Source organism: Periplaneta americana, chromosome 14 (genome assembly GCF_040183065.1).
Source record: "Periplaneta americana isolate PAMFEO1 chromosome 14, P.americana_PAMFEO1_priV1, whole genome shotgun sequence".
In the NCBI taxonomy this organism is placed as follows: Eukaryota; Metazoa; Arthropoda; class Insecta; order Blattodea; family Blattidae; genus Periplaneta; species Periplaneta americana.
This window is the reverse complement of record NC_091130.1, coordinates 119562182-119588768: the sequence shown is the minus strand read 5'-3', so window position 1 is coordinate 119588768 and position 26587 is coordinate 119562182. Positions and strand designations below refer to the sequence as shown.

Below are 26587 nucleotides of genomic sequence, written 5' to 3'. Positions count from 1 at the left end.
ACTTGAGAGATTATAATATTCCATGATAAAACCAAATGCTGCTTTTGAAATACCCAAGTTACCTAAAATTAAGTATGGAAACGATGTACAGTAGAATTCCTCTTATCCGGCAACTATGGGACAAAGTCAGTGCCGGATAATTGGAAAATACGTGTTTATGGATTATGTAGAGATAGCGTGGCAAGTTAGAATGGAGGGAAAAAGACCTAAAGGAAGACCGAGGCAGACCCGGGAACAAGGAATCCTAGATACCATGCGCGAGAGAGGGATCGAATGGAAAGAGGCAAGGTCCATTGCTCAGGACTTTTAGAGATGGAAGGCTCTTTGTAAAACCTCTACACCAGGTGGTAGAAGAGGATCGACTAAGTGAGTAAGTAAAATTATGTAAAGACATACTATTCTGCACAAACATTTTTTTCCATGTTGAAATTTAGTAATTTTCATATAGATATTTAAAAATAAAGTTTTGAAATACGTACAATGTCTCTTATTAGTACTGAATACGGTAATGTACATTCATCAGTTCATAATTTATTGTAATGTATAACAGCGTAAAAACTACTAAACGCTTTCGTAACCTTATGGCAAATTTAAATAGCGGTTATGTGTCGTGAAGAGCAGTGTAGCCAACGTTGTAACTATGAAGATGAAGTAGCGCTCGATGAATTGAACCTATTTAACATATCTCTATTGTCTTCTTATTTATATATACTATCTGTTACTCGAATGAAACTTTACGCGCTGTAGGAAGAGAGAATTTCACACTTTCCTATTTAGACTCGTCCAACACCCCTTCGAACGGCCGAGTTCAAGTGGTAAATTGAAAGATATCGTCTCTGCGAATTGTTTGCAAGACCCAAGTGACAACTTACCGATCTCCAGGGACATAACGGGGTTTTCTGTCTATGTTTTCACGCTTGAACAATGTAAAGCGTAAATAATATGCAGCATGTATGATCCACGAAAACCACTCACATCTTCGTCCGACTCTTCCCTTTCGCATGAATGACTTTTTTCCTTGCCCTGACCAAAAATGCCGTTGTTTTGGTATTCCGGGTTATTTCGGTGCCGGATACGAGGGATTTTACTGTATATGTATCTGTATCTGTTCTTACAGCCGATATGTTGCAAGAAAAAAATATATTATACAGTAAGGGTGAGAAACTTATGATTTTTTCCGAGGTACGTGATCGTAGCCCAAGGGCTACAGGTGTACCGGAGGAAAAATTGTGTTTCGATCCCGTGGTGAATACTATTTCTTCCACGACCGGGAGTAAATTGTCGCATATTATTTCCGAAATTCTTATTGAATTTCCCTGGAGCTATTTTGTTGAGCGCATATGCACAGATGCAAAGGAAATGCCATATTTCTGAGGTGTGGAAGAGAAGGCCTGATGGCCTTAACTACACCAGAATAAATAAATAAATAAATAAATAAATAAATAGATAGATAGATAGATAGATAGATAGATAGATAGATAGATAGATAGATAGATAGATAAATGAATGAATAAATAAATAACGATTGATATAGGCAATAATAATGATATGCTTCAATGTTACGTTATATTTCTCTCCCCTCTCTCTGCGGAAGAAATGTTCGTGCCGTACCGGGCAGAAGTTTCAGCAAAACTCGCTGTCGTTTTCCGAAATGCAGTGAGATTGAAACACTGGAACATGTGCTGGGATCATGCCCGAAAGCGAAACTTCTCATTAATGCAAGACATCACAGAATTAGAACCGCATTGACTTCTACACTAAAATCCATAGAATGGCAAGTTCATGAAGAAATCCATTGTTTCTCTGCTGACGGTTCACAACATAGAGCCGATATAATTGCAATAAACATGTGTACACAAAAAGCGATCATTATCGATCCGACTATCAGATTTGAGAGAGATTTACAAGGCTGATGAAGTGGATGAAGAAAAGAAGTCAATCTATGAGCTCTGCATCCCTTATCTGGCATTGAAATATCTTTCAGAAGGCAATTGGTCAGTTATTGGTTTATTATTTGGTTATAGAGAAGGAATTTCTAAATTAACATGGACATTTCTAAAAATATTTAAAGTTCCTCTCAACTGGTTATGTGAAACTTCCGTTTCAATAATTAAGGACTCTTTGAAGAGTCTTTGCCATCATTTATTTTTCAACCAACCCAACAATAATTGAATTATTAATTATTCTCTTTTTTCAGACTTTATTTAGTATAAATCCATATGATTTAATTCTATGTTATTTGTTTAAAACATTTTTTTTAATCACTTCGATTATTGCGATTCTCTATTCACGAATCTAAATACTGATCTTGCCCATAGACTACAGCGTGTTCACGATATCTGCGTTCGTTTCGTTTGTAACATTAGAAAATTCGATCATGTAACACCGTCACATTAATTAAAATGTCTCAGAGAAACGTACAGCAGAATTCGTATAGGTCAGTTTCTGTCAGATGCGTTTCCAATTCACTGTGGGCTAAAGCAAGGAGATGCACTATCACCTTTACTTTTTAACTTTGCTCTAGAGTATGCCATTAGGAAAGTCTAGGATAACAGAGAGGGTTTGGAATTGAACGGGTTACATCAGCTGCTTGTCTATGCGGATGACGTGAATATGTTAGGAGAAAATCCACAAACGATTAGGGAAAATACGGGAATTTTACTTGAAGTAAGTAAGGAAAGATATAGGTTTGGAAGTAAATCCCGAAAAGACAAAGTATATGATTATGTCTTGTGACCAGAATATTATACGAAATGGAAATATAAAAATTGGAAATTTATCTTTTGAAGAGGTGGAGAAGATCAAATATCTGGGAGCAACAGTAACAAATATAAATGATGCTCGGGAGGAAATTAAACACAGAATAAATATGGGAAATGCCTGTTATTATTCGGTTGAGAAACTTTTATCATCCAGTCTGCTGTCCAAAAATCTGAAAGTTAGAATTTATAAAACAGTTATATTATCGGTTGTTCTGTATGGTTGTGAAACTTGGACTCTCACTTTGAGAGAGGAACATAGGTTAAGGGTGTTTGAGAATAAGGTGCTTAGGAAAATATTTGGGGCTAAGAGGGATGAAGTTACAGGAGAATGGAGAAAGTTACACAACACAGAACTGCACGCATTGTATTCTTGACCTGACATAATTAGGAACATTAAACCCAGACTTTGAGATGGGTAGGGCATGTAGCACGTATGGGCGAATCCAGAAATGCATATAAAGTTTTAGGTGGGAGGCCGGAGGGAAAAAGACCTTTAGGGAGGCCGAGACGTAGATGGGAAGATAATATTAAAATGGATTTGAGGGAGGTGGGATATGATGATAGAGAATGGATTAATTTTGCTCAGGATAGGGACCAATGGCGGGCTTATGTGAGGGCGGCAATGAACCTCCGGGTTCCTTAAAAGCCAGTAAGTAAGTAAGTGAGTAAGTAACACCGTCACTAGAATTGTTGTCTTGGAGTCCACTTAAGGAAGAAGATTCTTCAACTCTCTCTTATTACTATTTAAAATCATCTACACCTATGGAGTAACGGTTAGCGCGTCTGGCCGCGAAACCAGGTGGCCCAGGTTCGATTCCCTGTCGGGGAAAGTTACTTGGTTGAGATTTTTTCCAGGGTTTTCCCTCAACCCAATATGAGGAAATGCAGGGTAACTTTCGGTGCTGGACCCAGGACTCATTTCACTGGCATTATCACCTTCATCTCATTTAGACGCTAAATAACCTAAGCTGTTGATAAAGCGTCGTAAAATAACCTACTAAAATAAAAATAAATCCACACCTCCATAACCTCTTACCTAGCATCTCGTTTTGTTTACCTTTCACTACCTCGAACCCGGAACATGTACCTTCTCTCTATTCCTCTGCACAGAACATCCTTCTACTCATCATCTTTGAGCGTATCTATTCCACGCCTCTGGAACCTTCTCCCTGACCATGTCAGAGACTGTCGGACAATATCAAAATTCAAATTTAAATTAAAAAATCACATTCTAGTTCATGGAATTGCTTTTTGAACACCTGACAGGTTGCGCAACTTCGGCTTAACCCATGACATAATATTGTAACTACGCTGTTATAAAATTGACAATTAATATGTAATGTATTTATTATTATTATTATTAGTATTATTATTATTATTATTATTATTATTATTATTATCATTATTAGTTATCGTCTATCACTATCATCATTCCTATCTCTGTTTTTTCTTTCTTTTTCTTTTTCTTGTATTAGCTCGATGAGAGCTCTATAGTGTTCTTTTGACTCTGTTGACCCTCTATAGGGCTTTAATTTAATTTGTATTATTTTCACCAGCGTCTGTATTTCTTTTTTGTATTTATATGTGCTATATGGTGGCCTTAATCCTGTCAGATTAAATAAATAAATAAATAAAATAAATAATAAATAGTTTTCTGTAATTCAGAAACCCTGTGGTCACCGATATCCTTCAGTTGATGTCATTGTGATTAAATATATCCTCTCCCGATTTTGGTAACATAGAAACTGACATTTACTTCCGGTCGTGGAAAAAATATAGGCTATTTCATTTTATTATTTTATTCTTAGTCGCCATTTAACGTTGAAATGACTGAATATTTGAGAGTGAACCAATTTTTGAAAGTGTAAGAAGTCACGACCCATGCTGGTTTTCGAAGCAACGACCCTAACATATTTCACTAAGTTTCAAGTGTGCGTTTCGCTATCGAAGTTTCAAGTAAGTATGCCTCGATCGGCATAGGAATAACTTTTAATAAAATTTAGCTAATGAAGACGTACATGGAAAGACACTCTCACTGTAACAGTCAGTCACAACCTCCACTCCTCTGCAAGTCGCTAATTACATGCGCCGCCACGACGTTATTAGTGGGGATCAGATAGGAAGTGATTCCATTAGAAACTCTCCTAAACCAATATTAAACTTGGTGAGTTCATTCTCATCGTAATAATTTCATTCAAACAAAAAACCGAACGACAGAGTGCCAGGTGGGTGATGCAATAACACAGAATCTTGTCTCTTGAAGGAAATTAGTGATCGGAACATGACAGGATCTCAACTCAAACGATGCTTCGACATTGCGTGATAGTGTGTTCTACCTACGCGATCCAGAATATTATTTTATACGTTGCCAATGTGTTGTCACACGCCGACTGTTAGTAGGGTAAGTGAAAGTATTGACGCCATCAATTAAAAAAAAATGAGTTATAATTAAGCTTAGTATTCCTGCTGCCAAAATACTCAAGTTGCGGGTAAATAGTCTATATAGTAGGTGAAACTCGGATGATGCAGCACAGAAAGAGACAGACAAACATGTTCTTACTGCATGTTCGTAGAGTACATCCAACCTGAAATAAAAGTAGAGCAACTACTGACTTTATAATATAACGGCGCAACTGCCCGAAGTTGGCCAGGGCCTACCTGCGTGACAAACATTTTTTCTTCATAAAGTATGGGTACAAAGTGCTGACGGAGTTGGGGCTCACACTTCGTGTACTTTTCTAGAAATTCTCTAAAGTGTTTATTGTTCAATTTATTAAGCGGTATATTGGCATTGACCATCATGGCACATAGATCCCTGCAAAACATGGATTTATTATCGTACTGTCTCTCAGAGTTTGATGGTACTGCTTGTTTTAAGTTACGTTCAACCATATATATATATATTTGTATTGCAGTGTCTTTTAATGCACTGTTTTCTTGTAACTTTTATATCTACTTTGCACAACTTATATGTAATGGTAATTATTATTGGCTCCGAACTCCTGAATTAAGTCCTCCAGCCTTTCATACTTCGAACTTTTTGTCTTCGGCATTTTACCTCGTCACAAATACAAATGTTACGTTAAGTAAATAATACGACTTTTACATTTCACTGGTTTAAAGCACTCACTATGACCGTGTTCCGGCTTCAACACAAACTAGAGTGAGCGTGAGTAAGATGCGGTTCTATGTTGTACCAGACGGGACATAGCCTTCGGCTGTGACGTCAGGTACAGTATGAGAGGAGGCAACTGTATTCCAGCTCAGACGTAGCTGAAATACTAAGCTTAGTTATAATTAGGCTTGCCAACCGTCCCGTTTTTTCCCGGACAATCCCAATTTCGACCATTGCGTCCCGCGTCCCGAAATAATTTGCACATGTATCAAAATGTCCCCATTTCATGGCATATTAGACATTTACAACTGATTTTCTTTCCTATCAGATTGTTGGATTTAGTCTGGATTGGAAGATATTTCCGCACAGTCTCATACAGACATGCTTACGAAATGGAGAAATGACTCTAGACCGCATTTTCAAGGCAGAAATTTAATTCTCGTTGATGTTTCAACAGAGTGACGAGTGCCATGATCATAATACACAAGTTAGGACACGTTTAAACACAGCCTACAGGATACTTACTAAATCATCTATTCGCTGTCTTCATCTTATGAGTTTTGACTTTTGTTTGGCGCCATTCAGTATTATGTCCACTTTTTTCCGCTTGATGCGTCATTCATTGGTTTCGGCAGAAAAGTGGAAAAAAAAAAGAAGAAAGATTTATACGACCATTTCTACGACAGATATAGATATCAACGAGGACAACAACAAAGACCTGTAAAATACCGTAGCTCCTCACGTGTGATAAGATCTGATAGCTCTGGTGACAAATCACGTATACATCTCTGTGTTTTCCGAGAAGAGTGGCTGAAATCTTTTTTGTAGGTAGGTAAGGTTAATTCGGGTTAGTTGAAATTACGTTAATTTAGGTTAGTTTATATTAGGTTAGTAATTACATCAATAAGGTGGTTCCAAATTTCCAAAAAATTAACATTTCTTTTATAAGGGATTTATACTGTTTTTCAACTTGTTTTATTGTCATTTTGGCACGTTTTTGTAATTTTTTACATATGAAATGAGGTGGTTCTGTTAAAATATGCATATACTGGTCTTAAAATACTACTGTTGAATATGTGGATTGATAGGTGGAAATAATTAGTGTAATAAAATTGTCAGTAACGTTTGTGTCCCTAATTTTTACTTACGAAAGTTGGCAAGCCTAGTTATAACTGACCAGAAATACAGACAATAATGCTGATATTTTAGATATTGATCATTTTTAGCTTTTCCTGTGGAATGTACGTTTCAGAAGTTGTAATTATGACTAGGTTTTACAACAATACAAGTAAATAAAAGTATGGCGCCTACTGGCGCTATTGCCTGCAGTGAAGGTAATAACGCCACTTATTTTTTTAGAACAAACAAACATGTTATAAACTAAAGTGACAAATGTAAGATTGTGTTATAGAATTAAACAACTATGAATGATTAGGAACAATAAAAAAGTCTCAATTCTCATTAACACATAAGTTAAAAAAATCATTCAAGGTCACTGTCTTTGAGTGATGCACAACCGTCTTCACATGGTGAACAGATTCCAGTTTTCTTTGTGCTACTCATGTCGCAGGTTTCTTGGTACCGTACCCAAGTCCGGTGGATATCCTCAAGTTAGAGACGATTTAACTAATCGCTATTATTACATTCTAAATCAAAGTTCATTCTCGCAGCGAGATGGCGTTATTGCCTTCAGTCAAAAATTCTGTTTCAGATGGATAATTATCATAAAATCATAATATAAATTTTAAAACAACACCACTCCACTAAAGGGGAGAAAGAAACTGGCCAGCCTACCCCATGATCTCCTGGCCTAGTTACCTGATAAGTGGTGCTTATTTTGTATCACTTGTGAGGTTCAGACCTGTCTTCGGACAGTTGACTAAACAACAACTCCACTAAATTTAAGAACACATATAAACGAATTTTCCATAACATTTCATCATCCAGAATAGTATTTCAAATTCAATTATCTGTATTTACTTTATGCAGAATACAAAATTCACGTCACTTGACAATCAGCTCAAGCGCGCACTTCTTCACTTAAAGGTTGTTGAACTCGCACTGAAGACAGATATCCGATTCATTGTTGGTTTAAGATGTTTGAGATTTAATGTTCCTCTAAACACCACACTCCTCTGTCTAGGACTGCAAACACAGATTTTCACGTAACTAATTATAACATATTAGATGGCGTAATTTTTGTAATTAAAGTTAGTTTTAGCCTTATTAACTCACACGACATTTCTTTAAAAAAAAGCATCACCATTCAACTGAAATTAAATACTGTGTTGCAAGTAGTGATCATTCTAATTGTAGCTTTCGTAAATTGTATTATTGTTACAGTGTATTTTCCTTACTTTCTTCAGTTATTTTGACTTAATATAATCTGCGATGAGTGTAGGTCTATACGAAGCGTGATCATTAAATTCCGAGACTGTGCTGTAGGCGAAGGGATCACGTGCTTGACACGCGCGCGCAGCAGTGACACTAGACGACCTTGAAGAGACGCGACACACAGTGTCAAAAGCGCTATCTTCATTAAGACCTGTGTTACACAAGATTTTGTTAGCACGTGCATCCGCGCATTTGCGAAATCATGATGGACTCGAAACTGGAGCAGACAGCCAACATTAAAATCCGGGAAATCGGCAACCGAAATCCATGGAATGTTGAAGTAAATATACGGGAATGAAGCAGTGAGTCAGGAGAGGTATTTTGAGTGGCATTCACGTTTCAGAAATGGCAAAACATAGCTGAAGGATGACGAGAGGCCAGGTCGACCACACACGTGCAACACTGCCGAAAATGTCGAAAAAACTCGACAAATTGTGCATAATGATCCTCACGTCCATTTTGAATATGAACGACCACAACTCTGGACAGAGAACATATGGATGCTCCATGACGACAATGCGCCAGGTCACAGAGCTCTCGCAATACGCCAGTTTTGCACCCGTAACAAGATGGTCGTCGTTCCTCACCCCCTTATTCACCAGATTTGGCCCCCTGCGATTTTTTTTTTCCGAAGATGAAATTGAAGCTACAGGGTTGCCGTTTTGGCACGGTGGAGGAGATCCAACGCGAATCGCAGGTGGTGCTTGACAGGCTTCAAGAACGCGACTTCCAGGAGGCATTCCAAAAATAGCAGACGCGTTGAGATCAGTGTATAGCTGCCCAAGGGGACTACTTTGAAGGAAATGGCAGCCAAATTTAAATCAGGTAATTTTATTTCCATTTATGGGACAGGTCTCGGAATTTAATGATCATACCTCGAATTATGCGTAGCAGGTATAATGTTTTTTTGCACAGATTTTATGAGCTTTTGGAACCGCAAGTTGAAAAGCGTATATAAAACACATTCTCTTCCTTTTCCAATTGTAGACAGAAATGTAATTATTTTTATGGATCTTTAATTCTTACCATGCTGGACGAGGAAGGTGGCAAGGCAGGCGACACCACCAATGACCATGCTCAGGCAGAGTGTCCAGCGTCGACCCCAGCAGTCCATGGCAGGCCACAGGAACACGTACGTCGGCAGTTCAACGGCGCCGGCCAGAAAGAAATTGAGGAACTCGTCACCTCCCAGCACTGGAGCATAGTAGGAAAGTCCCACGTACACACTCGTGTTGGTGAACCTGTGAAGGTGAAGAGAAGTCGTGTGTTTGTGCACGCTAATGATTATTTGTGTCAGAAACGTAAATATAGCCTACAGTCTGATCCGTTTGGGTATGGATAATATTAATTTATTATTATAAAGCTATTATGATAGTAGGAAAAATTTATTGCTGGTTATATTACGATTAAAAGATGGGAGTTTTTATATATGACAGTCAACAATGCATAATCTGAAAGGACAAATGAAAATCGTAGATGATTAAAATGGCTACTACAAATCAAAGTGGGCAAAATGTGTTCATTGGTATGCTAAATTTGAGAGTGTTAAAAGAGTTCAAAGGAAATTTCGACGTGAGTATGGTGTGCGTAATGTACCTAAATACGATTCCATAATGTTGTGGTATCGAACATTTGTAGAAACAAGTTCTGCGTTAAAAAAAAAAACATGCAGAAAGTCGCAGGCGAAACCCATTACGAGAAGCAGCTATCTCTTGGCTTGGCCCCCGATCTAACCCTTCCTGACTTCTTCGTGTAGGATTTTGTTAAAGACATTGTCTATTCACAGAAACCCAGGAACAAATCACCCCTCTTATGTTACAATGGACATAGCTGAATTGCATCACGTTATGAGTTGTGCAGGTGCGCAATGGAGGTCATGTTGAGCTCTGAGGAATCTCCCATCTTTTAGTGTTGTATGCACAAAGTTTCAACAAATAGATAGATATTTATTTGTCATCAACTTTTATATTAGTTATGGTCTAGTTATTTATACGGGTTTCACCATAACTTTCTATTACATATACCTACAATTAGCATGCAATCCCGACAGCCTATTAAACTAGTAACTCTTCTACTCTCGCTATTCACTTAACTCCAAACAGTCAATTTCTTCTTATTGATCTTGAATGCCCACCATCTGTTCGTTTCACACTTACTGTACGTTCCTTTCAGGATTCTAATCTTGCTAACTAAATGTATATATAATTCCATCTTTCTACAATACATCCAACTCATTCTACTCTACAGGATATTATTCTGTTGATCATTATTACTTTATCAAAATATCGTTCTTAAACTTTAACTGACTATCCTAATTAAATTCCCTATACTAATATTCCTATTTAAAAACCTTTAACACTTCACACGGTTATATTCATTGAGATCTTTTTTCTACATAATACACGTCATTATAATAATCTTATTAAATCTTGACATGACTATCTAGTGCACTTTAGTTTGATCATTCATTTCTTAACCACAATCAACACTTAGAAAATACTATGGAAAATTATAAATACTCTCACTGAGATCACCTTTCATAAACTTCATTACATCACTTTCCAAGATTTACTTCTTTACAATAAATTTCAATCGGTAACTATATTTATTAACTAACCACTTTTTAATTTCCCAACATCTTTTTTCAATTTTATAACTTCCTAACTGATCTCAATATCTATGATCCCCTAAACACACTAAACACGATTTACGACATTAAATCACCAAACTTTCTGTTGTAATTCCATTCAGACCTTTTATTTATTTCTTACCGCTCGTGCACCAACTTCTAAGATTGTAGTTTCAACAAATAAAGTTTAGTAGTAAATGTTTTACGGTGTTTTTATTTTATCCATACTCAAACGGATAACCCTGTAATCTCTCTCGACTCTTCCCAGATTCTGACTTGCATATCAATGGAGTACAGTTACACAATAACCTACAGACACTGCGAGATTTGGGAGACACATCCGTGATCTAAGAAGACGTTATGAGAAATCATGGAATATAATAAATATTTTCCGAGGTACACTAGTGTGCGTGCCTTACTATTCTACTGAGTATATTCCGAATAATTATTTGGTGAAGACTTGATTATTATACTGTTATTAACGGCTGATCATGTAAGTAAAAATCTTAAAATAAGCCTACTAAATGCTATACACCAGCCCTGGGCATAAGCGGGGAAGTGAAAGAGACGGAGAAACCACAGCCCATGTCCTTTTCGCTTACACCGCCTTGTAAACAAACGCAGAATAAAGCTTGGTGCATCAGTGATGGATTTTAAGCGACCAGCGAGAGCCGAAAGTTTATAAAAGCCTGTTACAATCCGTCACTGACCTTCCTGTCTGTTCATGCCACACCAAAACATAACTGCCTCAGCAGGAGAAGGTGGAGTGGAGAGTTAAGGAGTGATCTGCAGTCACTCAATCGAGTTACTAGCGTCCAGGCCTGCTATATTACGAAAGAGAGCTTTAAGATTAATTTTTGGAGTCTCAACTGTGACTCATCGTAAACCTATTTTTATAAGATAAAAAATGTTGACATTGACGTCGATGTATGTATTGACCTGTCTCCTTTACGTTCGGAATAACAGTAATTATTTAATAGCATATACTTCTGTTCATAATTATTCTACAAGAAATAATACAAATTTATATATTGTCAAATGTAAGTACAGTAATACTCAAAATAGTTTTCTTTGTTTTGCTTTGAAATTATTTAATAGTTTACCTATTGATATAAGAAATCTCCCATTCCGAGTGTTTAGGAGACATGTAGGTCAGTTTCGATGGTAAATCCACTATATGAGCCGTTCAGAGCAAAAGTGGTGTAAGTCAAAATTGGGTAATGAGGTTTAAAGTAAACATTCTGTAAAATACAGCGCAAAGTAGCAATTAATATGGCCTTCCTGCTATTCATGACTACTAATAGTTTAAATAAATTGAATATTAATTGCTACTTTGCGCTGTATTTTACAGAATGTTTACTTTAACCCTCATTACTCATTTTTGACTTACACCACTCTTGCTCTGAACGGCTCATATGTTGTAGAAGAGTTTTTTTAATATTCACTTATTTTAATTTGTATTTTATGACGATGCCATACATGTTGTACATGTTTTAGCAAAATATCTGTCTGTCTACTTACTTACTTACTTACCTACCCACCCACCCACCGTATGGCTGTGTGGCCTTAACTCTGCCAGGTTAAATAAGCCATCATTATTATTATTATTATTATTATTATTATTATTATTATTATTATTATTATTAGACCTACTATTATTACACAGTATGTATACATCTCTCCTTAAATATTTTTATTGTCTTTTGTGTCATTACGTTTAAACTTATCATTGAAACATTTTAATTCATGTCCTATAATATTTTGCAATTTTGCCATTAAAATTGTTTCCTTGTTCTCACATTGTAACATTTTCCCTTCACACTGGGCCTAATTTCCTTTAAATTACTGCCCATAATTTTCGTACATTAATCTTTCCTTACTCCTGACTGTCAAATTGGAATTATGACTTTGGCAATCGAGGTAATATTAGTTCCGGATATATTTTGACTCAAATAGCAGCCTCCAGAGCTGACGTCGTGGCAGCCTTAACATGGGTAACCATACGATATGAGATTACCGTAGATTTATTTGAAATGGATTCAGGAAATACTTAACGTGTGTAATGTGCTGGTCGAGGTGCTCTTCGCAGATTTTGTGACCTGGGGATGCAACTGAGTTTTGTGATTTACTATTCTTACATTTATTGCCATATTATCGTTCATTCCTCTTCTATCTCTCTTCTTCTTATTCTACATTACTTCGTACTTTTGCACCGATGCCACTGAATGTCTAACGTCCATCATATCACCTACACTTGCCATAGCAGCACCTTGTATCTACCACATCTGTCCTCAAAGACCAGTCAGTTGCATAGTAGGATTAAATAAGCAAATTTCTCTTAATCTTCTAGTTTCTATTCAAGGTTCTATTATTATTATTATTATTATTATTATTATTATTATTATTATTATTATTATTATTATTACTTACTTACTACAAATGTCCACACCTGTGGAGTAACGGTTAGAGCGTCTAGCCGCGAAACCAGGTGGCCCGGGTTCGATTCCCGGTCGGGGCAAGTTGCCTGGTTGAGGTTTTTTCCGGGGTTTTCCCTCAACCCAATACGAGCAAATGCTGGGTAACTTTCGGTGCTGGACCCCGGATTCATGTCACCGGCATTATCACCTTCATATCATTCAGACGCTAAATAACCTGAGATGTTGATAAAGCGTCGTAAAATAACCTAATAAAATTAAAAAAAAAACTTACTACAAATGGCTTTTAAGGAACCCATAGGTTCATTGCCGCCCTCACATAAGCCCGCCATCGGTCCCGATCTTGTGCAAGATTAATCCACTCTCTACCATCATACCCCACCTCCCACAAATCCATTTTAATATTATCCTCCCATCTACGTATCGGCCTCCCCAAAAGTCTTTTTCCCCTCCAGTCTCCCAACTAACACGCTGTATGCATTTCTGGATTCGCCCATACGTGCTACATGCCCTGCCCATCCTTATTGTATGGATTCGTAACAAGCTGTTTTTTTACGGTGATGGGTTGTTAGTCCTTCGTCCAACCCCCAAGCTAGAGGACCACCCCTTCAATATATTCGCAGCTACTCTCCATATCTGGAGGCAGTCTCTATTTCTATTATTATTATTATTATTATTATTATTATTATTATTATTATTATTATTACTACTACTACTACTGTTTATTTAACGACGCTCGCAACTGCCGAGGTTATATAAGCTTCGCCGGTGTGCCGGAATTTTGTCCTGCAGGAGTTCTTTTACATGCCAGTAAATCTAATGACATGAGCCTGTCGCATTTAAGCACATTTAAATGCCATGAACCTGGGCCGGAATCGAACCCGCAACCTCAAACACAGAAGGCTAGAGCTATACCAACTACGCTACCCAGGTCGACTTCGAGGTTCTATAACCTGTTTTTTCTGAAGATGGGACATGACATTAGCTCTGCGATCGGAACGCAACTGAATATCGCATAGCGTGGGAAGTCTCTTGCTATGATAACAGTTGAGTTGCCAAATTTACAGTTCCCACGTGGTGAGTGCTCTGTAGCTTCCTTGCCGCCATTTGTTGTGCAATAATATCAGCCATTAATACGTTTCGTGTTTCATTCTCTGTCGATTTTTGTATTGTCAGCTGGTAGCTCGCATCAGCTCTTCCTATTACTGTCTACTCTATATTTCTATCTAGTCAATTCCTATGGTAAAGACCCTACTTCCATAATAAGATAATAGTACATTATGCAACGAGCCTATAACGATAGTAATTAAGAATCGAGTATGGATATTTATGAAACGAGCGCAAGAGAGTTTCATAATTTTCATACGAGCTTCTTAATTACCATTATAGGCGAGTTTCATACGATTTTTTATGCTCGACCATATTTCTAACTTGAAATTACCGGTATTCAGATATATACATTTTATTTGTAACTGACAAGATCGGAAGTGACCTTGTTCTAGGTCGTGAATTGTGAGATGTGCGCAGACGCGAAAGTATTGATTTTTTCCGAGGAACAATAATGTCATTGACCTTGACGTAGTCCCGTTAAACTTGATAATATTATAATATTATAACCTTGATTATTGAATTCGACATTGAAAAAACGAGATGACAAATTGAATTTGTTTTAATATTATTTACAATTAACGCTAATTATTGTAGTAACAGAACATAACCTTCTGCGACAGTATTGGATTTCCAGCCTCCGTGACTTTTCGCTAATTGTCTTTCGATTGCATATCCGAGAATAATCGATACTTGCGGTTTTATAACGGTACAAAGCTGACTTGTCATTGGCTGAACACATGTAAGCGGAGTTATCATTGGCTGAAGACCTGTACTTTAATGAGTAGGTGTACTTTAATGACATGCATTAAAGGACTGCTACCAGATGTATAATTAGTACATTTCGGCATGGTCGAGCATAAAAATTATTTTGTTATTCGAGATGATAGGCCTACCTTTAGATATTATAATTACATAATATTCATAACTTTATATCGGGTCAGAATACTCAACATCTATAACCCTACTACAGACAGAGCTTTAATCTTTTCTTCTCACCTAATTTGAACTCTGAAGATAAATTTTCCTAACTTAATCAGATTGTTAGCGTTCAGGGGACCATTCATTTTTTTCTTTTACCAGAGATACAGTTACAACCAATACGACCACCTCTTCGATGTCAATGTAGGATCTATCAAAGGTTTCGAGTTTCGAGGTTCGACGCGAAGAAACAAAATTGTGAAAATTTAGAGATTTTCAGACATAAAAACTTGATGTGATGCTTTGATCAAAGCAAGTTCTATCCTTCTGTCACTGCTATTAATGGGAGTCTCCAATCCATAGATTTTACTGTAAATTTGTAAAACTTTATCCTTACGTTAGCATGTGTGTATTTGTCTTCAGATATTCCGTTTACAGATCAAGATATTCAGGACTTCATTATCATTAAAGAGCGGATTTTTATGTGCTAAAAATTTAAATATATTTATTTTTATGTGCTAAAAAGTGTGAAAATATTTGCTAAAAATAAAAAAGAATATTTCTTTTAAATATGACAAAAATACCTTACTTAGCTTGGAAAAAAAAAATTACTAGGTACTCACCAACCACACTTGAGTGCTAGTAGTTGGCCAAGAATTGCAGTGAACAACAAAGGTCATCTCCAAATTCTCCATCAAAAATGCATGCCGATTATCTCTGAACAACGACTTATACTGTGAAAACGATCTTTCCACATCACAGGAAGTCAGACGTGCATATTTAACACCGTCAATTTCACCTACAGGCACACCCTCCAATACTGAGCAACTTTACACATTTTTTTATATCCACTGTTTTTCCCAAACACATTCTGGAATTTGTCCCTTAGTACTTGTACTTCTGAACCTGGTAGCGAGTCTAGTTTAATTTTCACGGCACGCACCTCCTTGTTTCAGACAACAGGTTTTTGGATGTTTCGAGTTTTTTTATGGTGTCACACAAAAAGCTAAGATTTGCTAATAGGAAAGCCAAATCGTTTTTTAAACAACCATCTTTCAGTATATCTTGAAGGATATCGATTGACGAAGCCCGATAACAGGGAATCACAACAAGATGTATTGCCTTACTTGATGGACACGAGCGAGAGGCGAGAGATTGGTTTAAATTAAATAATGTTCATACCCGAGCTCTTATCTGTTGTGTTTCACAAACAAAGCGTGGAATGAAATCGTCTTCAGCAAAAATAAACATTCCTAATTATGTGTTGCAAGATCTCTCCTCCTTGTCCATGTTAATTTATTCTCAAATAATAACACTGATTTGCTGCCTAGCAGTTCTCAGAACTTGAGGCGATACTGTTACAAAAATGTAACACGGATACAACACACAGCGCTTAGAAAAACGAAGCTACCAAGAATTCTTAAAAAAAGATAACGTACTTCTCAATGACATAATTGATTTAGTTTTAAAATATTTAAAAGTTCGTGCAAAAAAATTATTTAAGTAAAAATACTCCAAGACTTATGTGTTTATAATAGATTTCCTGAAAATATGTATTTACATATTTTTTTTTGTGAAAATATGTGTTTTATGTGAAATAAAATTCGAGTTTTAAACTTGAAACTTCATGTTCGGAATTTTTAACTTTGTTAATTGTTCGATGAAAGAGTAATGGAACGGAGAAAAATTCTCTCCGGCGCCGGGATTTGAACCCGGGTTTTCAGCTCTACGTGCTGATTCTTTATCCACTAAGCCACACCGGATACAACTCCGACGCCGGTTAGAATCGTCTCAGATTAAGCTCCAACTCTTGGGTTAATTGTGTTTTATCACACGCAAAAATAATATTTAATTACATAGCAATCCGCTCCCTAATTATCATCTGCTAGTCCTCTTTCTCTTGATGGTAAGCGTTGCAGCACCGATGACAGAAGACACGTCATAACAAAGATGTGCAAACGTCATTTTTACCAGTCTTAAAACATGTGTAGTTACGTAGCTCTCTGTAACCCATGCTACAAGTTCCATGATACGTTTCTCCATACGCAACTAGAGATAGATAAAAAAAAGCTGGAACAGTTTATTTGAAACTGTTTCGTATGGAAACAGTTTCGTGATATAACCTGTTCCAACTGTTCCAAAGAGTGTTACACTGCTCCAGTCATAACTTCGACGCTCCACATGGTTCCAACAGATAAACAGTTCAGTTTCTAAACAGTTTTACTCTTCTTTGTTGTCTGCAAAAGCCATGTGTAGCGCTATCATTGACCTCCAATCGAAAGTAGATATAATATCCATGTTCCACACGGCCGTCCACACCTGTGGAGTAACGGTTAGCGCGTCTGGCCGCGAAACCAGGTGGTCCGGGTTCGATTCCCGATCGGGGCAAGTTACCTGGTTGAGGTTTTTTCCGGGGTTTTCCCTCAACCCAAGATTGGGTAACTTTCGGTGCTGGATCCCGGACTCATTTCATCGGCATTATCACCATCTCATTCAGACGCTAAATAACCTAAGATGTTGATAAAGCGTCGTAAAATAACCTACTAAAATAAAAATCCATACGGCCTTCGTGCAACAGCAGCCTATGTAGGATCGCGCAATTTAATTGTGCTAATCAAATTCCCTAATAAATCTCCTAATTATTAGCTGCCCATTGATAGAGAATATGTTCATGGTGCTCTGACATAGTGCTAATTATTAATATACCGCGAAAAATATCATCGGTTAATGTCATGTTATTAAACTCTCCTAGGGTTACATGCATTATTTTTACTAAAATCGATTTATTTTGTATTGTAGTTATTTACTGTACCCTTAACAGTGACCCACGAAAAATGACTTTCGTCGTCATAATACAATGAACAGCTGATTTAAAGACGATTCAAGGGCTTTGAAACATGTTCCTGAAACAGATGAGAAGTTGAAACAGTTGGAACAGTTGGCACTGATGTTGTAAACATATTCTTATGAAACTGTTTCTTTGAAACTGTTATTTTGGAACAGTTTCGTTCATGAAACAGTTTATCCCATCTCTATACGCAATCAAGTTTTATCCGTGCAATTTGAATAGTCGACCAATCATGATCTATATTCAGCGATCTCTATCCAATTGGAATACGCCTCTCTATTATATGGCCTGCAGAGTCTCGTTTTTCTAATTCGGTTATAAAAGGCGGACTGGGTCAATGATTTTCGCTCATACTAACTATAACAGCGTGGACTCCATGCTTGAGTATCTCCCAAAGATGGTATTACGTCCAGCGGAATTGTCCATCCCGCTATCATCTAGTAGCACGTGATGCATCACTGTACTTTGGTGGTCTGATGGCCTTCATTCAGGGATGCTATACGGGATCGTAAAAGCACTCTACGCCTGCTTTAACTTCATCCAGCTCTTGGAAATTACTTTTCCGGCTAAAATGTCTTCGTAATTTCGTTGTGTCATATGAGACGCAAGAAAAAAACTACCTGGGCAAAATACCATAATTCTAAAGAATACGTAGATGATATGACAAAAAGTAGCCTATGTTATATAAAGAGGAAATGTAGTTATGCTATTCAGGATCTACAACGTGATATGCACACAATAATAACCAACAAACTTGCAACAGCTGAGTTACATACTACTTCTTTCGTGGTGAGTAGCTTCGACTACGTAGATTTCCTAAGGATTAAAAAGGTGTTGAAGAAAAATAAATTACTATTAAATGTAGTAATACACCTTCCATACTCAATAACTGCAGGCGGCATTACATACATGTCCTGAGACCTCCTCAAACCCTGATAACATTTATAACCCAAGCTCAAGAGGACTGGGTAGTGATTCCCGTACGAATAAAGCATTTCAGTACAAAAGTTTAGTTAAATATTTCTAGGCTTTTATTGTTCAGAATGGAATAAAATTTGCCATGATGATAAAATACAGTAAATCATTCTTATTTCAGCGGTATGAAAAACAGCTAAATTACTTTCTCATTCAAACGCAAAAACGGACCTACCTGATAACCTGTTTTACTACTTTGTTAAATGTACTTCAAATTTTACGTGCGCATTATTTGCTACACTCTTAACTTACATATGAGGGGTTCACAACTAGAGCGGACCAAGTCCATCTGGAATAGTTCTGAGATATTGAGTCTTAAAGTTCCTGGCTCACGCTTAGCAACCTTCACCTTCCATAAGAAATGCTGTCCTCTGTGGAGTAACAAATGAGTTATGGACTTTGTTTGTTATGGCAATGAATAAATCTAAGTTTTCTTCATCCGAGAGATTGTATTAATCCACAAACTGATCACTGGTGGACTTGGTCCACTCTGGTTGTGAGCCCCTCATATATTCCTTGTTTTTTTTTTTTTTTTTTTTTAAGTTATCAAGTAATGTATAAGGTAAAGTACCCAAATAAGAGGTACTTTTTTTTTAACTGCTTATAAATGAGATTGGTAATAGACATTTTTAATCTGAATGTGTGGAATACATACAGCATTTCGTCTATTTTTAGAATTGACAATACAAATTTTAGTCAGTTTTTATTATTACTTTAAATTATAAAAAAAAGATAAAAGTGGGAAAGAATGATATTTTGGAAATGGGTTCGAAATAAGAGATACGTCTGTTATTTAAGTTTATTTTTGAACATGGACAAAAATTATTATCATTTGGCTCAAAATTGAAGCAATATATAACATTGTGAAGTCATGTAGGTACTTTAATAAATTCAGGAACATTTAAAAATTGAAGGGGTCAGTGCAACAGTGGTCTAACTCCTCTAAACAGAAATTCTTTTGTTTATTTGGCATTTTTCCAAGTGAAATTAAGATAGTTTACGAAAAGAACACAAAGTCGATCAAATCTGACATGAATGTACTAATCATATTTCGGCTACTATTGCTAAGGTTAATGTTTTGCTAGAGAAAGAAAAATGATAGAATATTAAATTTCGATCTCCATATTTTAATTTTAAGTGATTGCGCTTATTTTGCCGACCCCTTTAATCGACACAATTCTTATTTCGGTGTACTGAGCAAGTTGGACAAATGAAAGGTTCTTCATCAGTGCTGCAGTCTTCGTGTGCCCAACGATGACATTTTGAACACTGAATCTATTTCTCCCCCCTGGGCCCTGGTGTCCTCTGAAAAAAATTCAGTACAAAACAAGCACTCTCCATCATCATAATTTTCTCCACATTCCGAGTCACTATAGTTAATTAATTCCATTTCCACATCGGATTCTTCATCACTGGACGAACTCAAGCAGTGCTTCTTGGACTGAGTTTTTCTGTGGTGTTTGTTGTTTTTCGAACTACTTCTTGCAAGTTCCATTTTTTCTTTGTTTTTCTTTCTCTAAACTCTTTCTCATTTGTTTCTGATAAGAGTTGATATTATGATAGTTCATTTTCCTGTCCTGGATGACTTTACATGCGACTACCCACTAGTTGAAGCTTGCGGCTCTTGACGTTGTGGTTGTTGCTGCTGCTGTTTCTGTAGGCATAACTGTGGTATAACTGAAGTCACCGTTTGTGGAGCGTGAAATAAGTAATGGGAATGTTGAGAGCGAATAACTTATCTTTGCAACAGCCTATAGGCATTAAAGCTGACAACTGTGATTGGCAGATTGCTTACTTGACGTGTTGGGTGTTATCGTCCTCAGCTACATTGGCAACAAGTGCTCACTGACTGCCTTTTTGGTCAAGAACACGCGCCACAAACGCTGGCACTGGTTGTAGTGGCGACATTTACACAGGTCCAACGAAATTTTCGAAACCAGGAATCACAATTAAATTTAATAGTTTTAATAATTACACAAGCTTTTTATTAGAAATGTATGGAGAATATTTTACGAATTAAGTATTTATGTTTTGATCTTTAAGTGAGATAAATATTGTCGGACTGGCCAATTTTAATTGACTTTAGCTATTGATATTATTGTCATCTCAGTGAATAATTAATTTTAGTCATTAATAATAATAATAACTTAATGACTTCAATTAGTAATTTTTGTAATAAATAATAGAGGACAATGGATAATTAATGATTGACCTAATTCGTAATTAACTTTAATTAATAGTTCAATTAATCTTTCATTGGTTCTTATGTAGTTACTGGCAGACATACTGACACGACTGCAAGCAGTAACGCTTTTCGTAAACTCTCAAAGGTGAGCATCATAATAAAACCAAATAAGGGTTCTAAATAAGAGATACTATCACTTAATAGGACCCCTAGGTATCTCTTATTAGGGAACGGAATAAATAAAAATGAAATAGCTACCCAAGGTCATAAATTATTATCTTCCTTATTAGCAATCTGCCTTATTATATGCTACATTTTGCCAGAAATTTTATAAAATTAATAATAAATTTGTTGTAGCTTACATTACCTGCTGTTCTCTTCCTCAGCCAAAACCAGTAAAAAGTTCAAAGTATGAAAAATTACTTTGCTTGCTCTCAGCTTCGTTGCTTACTTTCAACTGAGGTTAGACAAAGAACACGATGTCTTAGAAGCACAAACATTGATTTACCATAGTTGTCGAGAGATGGCAAATTATACCGGAGAAGTTAACAATGTATCTCTTATTAGGAGCCTGTCTCTTATTTGGGTACGTTACCTTATTGTAAACTCTGAAGCAATATTTAGTCAAATATTTTATCTTTAGTGACATAAAAAGGTTTAATTAAACATTTCTGCCATTTTTTTTTCAATGTATTGCACACACACATTAAAGGGTGTAACTATTTAAAGGGTGTAATTGATATTTTGTTATTGAAGTGTTGCATCAGTGAAGGAGTGTGTTCTGTCAGTGAAGAGTGAAGTCTGTTGTGTCAGTGAAGTGTGTTGTGTAAGTGAAGTGTGTTTGTGTCAGTAAAGTTTTATAGTTTATAGTAGTAGTGCAAAGTATTTGATCAGCGAAATGTGTTTGAAGTGTTAGTGAAATCAGGATAGTATCAGTGAAATGTGTCGCAGTTCCAGTGGAGTGAGCGAGTTGACAGCGAAATGGGTGTAGTGCTGAAAGGTACTTGTGCAGTTATGAACATATCATATTCGTTGGCTTTAGTTCGAATTTAGGGTTAAGATACAAATTAGATTTACTTTAAATGTTATTTTAAGTTATCGTGTTTCATTTAATTTCGTATGCTTCCTGTTATTATTATTACTAATTATTATTAGTAATATTAAGTTATTATTAATTTAATATTAATTGTATTTTTTATTAAATGTGTTTAATATTAATTGTTTTTATTGAGTGTAATTAGTTACCACTGCCACCGGGTATATACCCATTTGCAGTGTGAATATACTGTATATATTCTTCAGTTATGTGTGTGATATTCATAACCTGTAGGTCGACTTTGTAGAACACAGTCTGCAGAAAACGCTGTAAAATTTCATGTAAGTAGATTCAGTAGTTTGAGAGAAATATGCACTTAAGTTTAGAAAATCTCAATTTACGGAAAGCTGCACTTAACCGAAAAAGTATGTATGAATAATATGCGTCGACATATTTAAAGATACCATTTAAACATGGTGCTAGTTTCGGGCCAAGAATTTATAATAAAATTACAAATCATTTGTCAAATTTGAAATATTTTAAAATTGAATCTTTTAGAAAAGAAATTATAAAATTATAAAATTATTATTATTATTATTATTATTATTATTATTATTATTATTATTATTATTATTATTATTCTGTCTCCTGTATTCATGATTTTATTAAATGTCACTGGCTTCTATCTAATTACCAATTTATACTAAATGTGTTTTTTTCTATTTATCTCTTTCTTTTTTCTCTTTTGTGTTAATTGTCGGTCTGAATTAACTTAATTAATGTATTATTTTAGTAAACTGTCTTTGTAAATTTTATGTTACATTATTGACTAAGATCACACCATACACGAGCCTGGCTCTTACGGTAGTGGCTAGGAACATTTTTTGTTTTATGCTTTTGAACTGTACACACTTTGCTTACTAGCTAAATAAGTAAAATAAAAAAATTAAAAAGGGCTTATCTGCAGAGATACCCCGAGAATATATCTGTGGTGTTTGGGTAAAGGGAGATAAGTCATAAAAATGAGTTCGGAGATAAATGAAAATTAAACTTGGAACCCTTATTACAAATAATTTTCTACACAAATAAAACACATCAACTGCTAGTATTCTTTCATGTTTGCACACCCACTTGTATAATTTAACTTGTGTGTTCATCTGGGGAACAAAATTCCACCTGGACAAAAAAATAACTTATACCCCTTTACCCGAACACCACAGATATATTATAGTGTTCTAAAGAGAAAGTTTGCATTTTTTAACACAAAATTTCGGGATTTTCACCTCAAATAACTATCCAGGTCCCTTAAGAACCTACCAGCCACCGGCGTAGCTCAGTCGGCTGAGGCGCTTGCTTACCGATCCGGAGTTGCTCTAGAGTAGCGGTCATCAGTATAGTGCACCCTCGGGCTGGCGTCTCTTACCCGCGGATAAGAGACTGCACTATCGTGCATCCGTTATCCATTTCAGCGAATGCTCTAGGCCGTGGGTTCGATTTCAGCTTGGGCTGATTGCCTGGTAGGTTTTTCCGAGGTTTTCCTTAACTGTAACGCGAATGTCAGGTAATCTATGGCGAATCCTCAGCCTCATCTCGCGAAATACTATCTCGCTACCACCAATCTCATCGACACTAAATAACCTAGTAAGCTTAGTTGATACAGCATAGTTAAATATCCAAGTAAGCAATGGAAAAGCTACCATCAGCTGGAAAGTCCTCCTTTCTCAGCTTACAGTACTTTTAAGAGAATATGGGCAGATGAGACTTTTCCATCATCAAGTATTACGTCATTGTCCAAAAACCTGGAAAGGTTTGGTTTTTGCCTAGTAGCGTTAGGTCTATTGCTATCAGTTTCTTTGTGTAACTTTAAATTTATTTTACATAAATGTTTTGGTGTTTTGATATGTCTTTTGTTTATTTGCTTCATTCTTTCTCATAATAAGATATCTATTGGGTCCGAATTCTTCTGGAAGGCTTGAGTCAGATCTATTTGCTTATTCTGCAGCGCTTCAGTCATTGTATATGATGGACAGCACACTACTAAAAGTAGCAACGATGAACTCAAAATAAATAGGCATATTGAATTCATCAGGGTTTAGTCAACTGGTTATTTGAGAATAGGCTAGCGTAGTAATAATAATTTGAAAAGTTTCCTTAGATTATAAATAATGCATCTCGCAGCTGAACCCAGCGTATTTGACATAGGGAAAAGTGAAGTTTTGTTCTTTTAGATTCAGGACAACATTCAGTAATTCCCGCTTGCAAGACACGAGTTCGCTTGGCTGACTTATAAAAGCAAACACACTTCTGCAATTACAAAGGCTACATGCAGTTTTTAATTAGCGGAACTTTGCTGGCATCAGATAATAAAAAGTTAAAAAGTCTGAAGCAAAATGAATGTAGCTAGATGAAGGAACTTTCTCCCTATTATTGGCTTGTACTCCACTGAACTCACCACACATAGTAGGCGCACTGTTGTGTCTCTGCCCTTTCGTAGCCAAAGCCTCTTTTTCATTTGCTTTCGATTACAGTGTGATCTAGAGGAAATGTGTTTCATTATAAATGGGCATAAAAGCAAGACATTTTTGTCTTAATGCCATTAATATCCCTTCAACGTATGGTACACTCAGAGACAATTTTTATATTTGAAGAGTCCACTGCAAGAATGATGCATGTCATTTGGAATACATTTCTCAGGAGAAGCAATTGAAAGTTTGAAATGCTTAGCGCTCAAAGCTTAACTGTGATTTTCCGATCTTTACTGAACAATGACTATTAGTGTTAATGCCATATAACTCTGTATGTACATTCTGTATGTCTTAAGCTATGCATTGACAGTTTTGGTTCATTTTCGACAAAAAAGTGACATCCATCATTCTTGCAGTAGACTCTTCATTTACTGTTAACAGCAGGTAGCGCATTTTCATTCCCAAACATGTTACATAACTTATCGTTAGTACATCCTTGCCGTTCAGAGTTCAAATTCTGACGCTAAATGCTTACATCAGGACGCTACGAAAGGTATAGTTCAGTACATTATCATCATCATCATAATCATCATCATCATCCTTGCATGTATTGGGCCTAGTGGCCCGTTACGGTCTCTTGCCAACTCTTGAACGGTCTGCCCAAGGATCTCTTGCCCACAGGATGGTAATTTAAAATTTGGCGTGGAATTCTAGAACGAGGCATTCTGATGACATGTGATCTCCAGTTTTGTCTTTATTTCTGTAGGTATTCCGTAATCGGTTCAATCTGCAGTTCTTTCATAATGTCAAAATTTCTAATGTGATCCATTCTCGTGTATTCCGCTGTACGACGCATAAATCTCATTTCTGCTCCCGTTAATCTTTGTGAATCAATATTACGATTCGTCCAAGCTTCACTACCAAAACAGAGTATAGGTCTGGCCAATGTTTTATAAATTCTGGTGCGCGTGTGTTTTTTTTACTAAGGTTGGTTTGAATATCTGATTAATTATCCCCATTGCTCTGTTGAACTTAATAATTTTCTCATTCAAATCTTTTTCTTCTTCATATGACATTTGGTAACCGAGATAACTAAAATTTTTAACCTGTTCGATGATCTTATTATTGATGCAAATTTTGCTACGGACTGGTTCCTTTCCTATAAAAGCCACCACTTTAAATTTATCAGTTGAAATTTCCATATTGAAACTTTCTACCATTTGATTAAAGTTATACACCAAACGTTGTAAATTATCTTCTGAAGTTGCCATAAACACAATATCATCAGGAAATAATAAGGTAGGCCTATCTATTTGGGACAAACGACTTATCAGTATACTTCCATGTGGTTTAGTTCAGTACATAATAATAATAATAATAATAATAATTATAATAATAATAATAATAATAATATTAATAATAATAATAATAATATTAATAATAATAATAATAATAATAATAATAATAATAATAATAATAATAATAATAATGTATTATGACAACTGTAAGTGGGAAATGCTACTAAATTGAAATGATCTGTCCAGCTACTTTTTAACCACATAAACGCACTTTTAACTTCGAAACTAGCGCTCTACAAAATATTAGTGCTGCATATGAGAGAAAATATAGGCCTAATTAGATAATAATACTGAACTAATTGATAGAATATAATTATACAACATAATAGTAAACATGATACAAATTAACTTTATATA

General features: G+C 36.0%; 1 protein-coding gene across 1 annotated transcript in view; it reads right to left on the bottom strand.

Moving 5' to 3' along the window:
• The window catches only part of LOC138713707 (beta-alanine transporter-like), a 1405169-nt gene that overhangs the window by 41109 nt on the left and 1337473 nt on the right, over positions 1–26587 (bottom strand). The window contains exon 9 of the mRNA XM_069846007.1: positions 9298–9512. Within this exon, the coding sequence (XP_069702108.1) occupies positions 9298–9512 (215 nt within the window). The remainder of the gene's footprint in view (positions 1–9297; positions 9513–26587) is intronic.